This window comes from Monoraphidium neglectum, assembly GCF_000611645.1.
Source record: "Monoraphidium neglectum strain SAG 48.87 unplaced genomic scaffold scaffold00197, whole genome shotgun sequence".
Lineage (NCBI taxonomy): Eukaryota > Viridiplantae > Chlorophyta > Chlorophyceae > Sphaeropleales > Selenastraceae > Monoraphidium > Monoraphidium neglectum.
The window spans coordinates 14394-17763 of record NW_014013431.1 but is presented as its reverse complement, the minus strand read 5'-3'; the positions used below and the strand labels follow the sequence as shown (position 1 = coordinate 17763).

At 62.3% G+C, this 3370-nt stretch overlaps 1 protein-coding gene across 1 annotated transcript in view; it reads right to left on the bottom strand.

The window, feature by feature from the left end:
- Positions 1 to 1877, bottom strand: part of MNEG_1869 (hypothetical protein) — a gene marked incomplete at both ends in the record, with an annotated part of 10670 nt that extends 8793 nt beyond the window's left edge. The window contains 4 exons of the mRNA XM_014049654.1: positions 180 to 261; positions 764 to 921; positions 1139 to 1391; positions 1630 to 1877. Of these exons, the coding sequence (XP_013905108.1) occupies positions 180 to 261; positions 764 to 921; positions 1139 to 1391; positions 1630 to 1877 (741 nt within the window). The remainder of the gene's footprint in view (positions 1 to 179; positions 262 to 763; positions 922 to 1138; positions 1392 to 1629) is intronic.
- Between the last annotated feature and the right edge of the window lie 1493 nt (positions 1878 to 3370).

The following is a 3370-nucleotide window of genomic DNA, read 5'->3' as shown; positions in this document are numbered from 1 at the left end:
CCGCCTGCAGAGCCGCCTGCAGAGCCGCCTGCAGAGCCGCCTGCAGAGCCGCCTGCAGAGCCGCCTGCAGAGCCGCCTGCAGAGCCGCCTGCAGAGCCGCCTGCAGAGCCGCCTGCAGAGCCGCCTGCAGAGCCGACCCCCCTGCCCCTATCGTGGGCCTCCATCGCCAGCTGGCCCACCCTGGCCCAGCCGTCATGGCCCAGGCCCCTCAACACGTCCAGCTCAGCGCCCTCCACGTCCACCTTCAGGAGGGAGACACGCCTGCGGCATGAGGAGGCCGACAGGAAGTGGAGTGAGGGGTTGGGGTGGGGGGTTGGGAGGCTGTGCGCTGCGTTCAAGCAAGGGTGCTGTGCTCAGTGCACACAAAACGTGCAAAGGGCCTGGATTGGGGGGAGTTACTCAAGCTTTTTTTTGCTTTTGCAATAATCCACGGTCCAGGATGTGGCGATGGGCAATGTGAAAAGAAGCCGTACTAAGGGGCAGAGGCAGGGTGAGCTAGCGGGTGATGTTCAAGGCAGGGCGCCAAGGGTGGTCTTTGGGGTCAGGGGACTATTTTCATAGCAGGGTTTGGATTGTTGTGCTGAAGTGGGGGTTGAAAGCGGCAGGTTGTAGCGCAGCTGCCTGAATGCGTAACAGTTCAAGCAACCAGACCACTACAGACATTCCTGGAGATATCTTCCCCGACACATCTCAGCTCTGCAACGCACACTGCCGCTGATCAGAAAAAAGGCGCGTACGCTGTGCAGACAACATCCTCACTCACTCAATCCGGAGCTCCTGGAACAGCTGTCCAAGTGCCACGACGCGGCAGCGCACGTGCTGCCGGCCCCCCATGAGGACGAGCCGTATGTAGGCGCGCTCAAGCAACCGCAGGGCGCCGCGGCCGAGCGGCTGCCGCCGCAGAGCCGCCGCCACGGGGAGCTGCCAAATGGGGAGGGGCAGCAATATTTAAGGGGACTTTCAGCCCTCCCTCAATACAACCCGTACAGCAACCTCATGAGCATCCAGGTCTGAAACAAACATAATGCGACACAAGCATGGCCACAAATCGTGTAGCTCCAAAAGCAGTGCCGAGGTCCGAGAAAATCCTGGTGGAGGGGCTGTGGCCCCCCTAACCTCCCAGGCACCCGGCCCTCACCAGTAACCGCTCCACCAGCCCAACCGGGGCCTCCTCCTCCGCTGCCCGACTCTCGGGCGCAGCCGCCGCCGCAAATGCCGTTGCAGTGCCCGCTGCCGCCACAAGGCTTCCGGCCCCGCCGCCCTCGCCGCTGCCCCCGCCGCCGCCGCCGCTGCCAGCCGCCCCTATGGCTTCCAGCCGCTGCTCGATGTATGCCTCCATGTTGGCCGCGGTCTCGTCGTCATCCGGCGCCATGGATGACCAGCCAGACGCGCTGCATTGCTCGTGAGAGGTGTTGTGGGTTGGGTTGCGTACGTCAGCCGTCGAGGCAAGGCGCAGGGAGGAGTGCAAAAACATGACATCATGTTTATCCTGCTTGCGCCTCCTTGCCGCGTCCCTGCCCTTTATGAAGCAGTGCACAGTGCCAAGCCTCTCATCAGCAACGAGCGTCCTGTGACCGACCGCCCCTGTCACCACACAATCACCTGCAGCAAGCAACAACCCCTCCTCACCGCTCATAGATCGTAAACTCAGCTTCTCCGCAGCTGCCGTCCCCCGCTGCAGCCTCCACCACCTCCACCGGGGCTACCCCCACGCCGCGAGCCGCGCACCACACCGCGTGGCGCACCACATTGTCGCGACAGGCTGCGGCGGCAGCGGGGGTCGGCTCCAGAGCTACCACCCGGCCAGTGGGGCCGCACGCCTGGCAGTGGGCGGGTTTGTCGCGCGGGCGGCCGTTGATGAAAACGAGCTTGTACATGTGACATGACATAACGGCTCGGGGCCGCATCCCCGACCCCACTGCTGTGGAGCCGAAGCCTCATGCCGGTGATGCTGCAGTCAGTTGTGATGACCTTGCATGCGCCTCTGGTTTCCGTAGCTTTGCAACCCCCTTGCGTCTCCGACCCTGCTGAAATTCAGAAGAAATTTAGCAGCAGAGGGAGCGGTCCGCGCACCTCTGCTGCTGCGAGGGCGAAGAGCCCGATGTTGGCACCGACATCCACCACGGTGTCCCCCGGCTGGATGCACACCTGAGTGGGCATCACACACGCGTGCGTGATCGCATGGACGTGCATATATGCACAAGAATGGGCGCCTGCGCGCTCACACGAGCTTCATCCAGTTGTCAGTTGCTGCCCGTCTTGTTGTGAAACTTGTGCCTGCTGCCCAGCCGCGGAATGCCAAGCTTCATCCCCAGCCACCGCCCAATCCTCAGCCCCAGCCCCAGCCTCAACCACAGGTCCCACCCACTCCTCCACCTCCCAACCCCAACACGCCCCACCCCGTGTCTCAGGTACACGCGGTCCACCCAGTGCTCCCGGTAGAAGAACAGCGCCTCGTCAGCGGTGGACGCATGCCTGCGGTGACGGCAGCGTGGGTCGCATGTTTTAAGAAAATGTCAGTGGTCTTGATTGGGGATGATCGGGTGAGTTTGGTGAATACCAGGTGGGAAGCTCATGGATGAATGGAACACATTGCGAGTGCTCCGCTGCGGCCGTTCGCCCACTGCAGAGCCGTCGGCGGACGCGCGCTGACCTGATTGTTAGCCCATTGGGCAGTGTGATGGTTGACGCCCTGCAACAATGCCGTCTAGGTCTGCTCGTGCGTTGATAGCGGGGCCCGGTCCGCGGAGCTTGGTTTGACAAGATCATGCTCGCCTTTTGGGCCGACGAACCCTCAGACAATCTTGTGTAATTTACCAAAGCGCAGGCCGAGGCAATTGCATGTCGCGCTGTGGCTGTGCGTGTGCTGTGAGAAGTGCCAATGCGACGCATGTGCGATGGCAGGACTGAACCAGGCGAGTGTGTCTCTCAGTCAACTCCAAGCGCTGCCTGGTTGGAGGGGCGCCGCTGTCTCAACTGCCTAGCAGTGACACGCCGAACGAACAAGAACTCCCAAAACCCATGCCAAGGTGTGGTTACTGAAGCTGGAAGCAGCTGATCCGTGACGGGCTGCAGCTGGGGCAGTGCAAGCACAGCATGCTTCGCAGGCAAGCAGAGGCGCTGCGACGTCGGGACGCCACTCCACTGTGTCAAAGCGGGCCCACACCTGGAGCAACCTTGCCCTCCCTATCTCAACTACGCCGGTGTGGCGTTACAGGGCTGCGTGACTTGCAAGAGTTCCCATGCGTTCTGCGGAAGTGGATTCTTCGACAAATGGCAAAGGGACCCGATCTTTCGACGGTAAAGGGACTCAAACCGAGCAAGGTGTGCACGAGGGCGCGGCCGCGTTTACAGGGCGCCGCTATGCCGC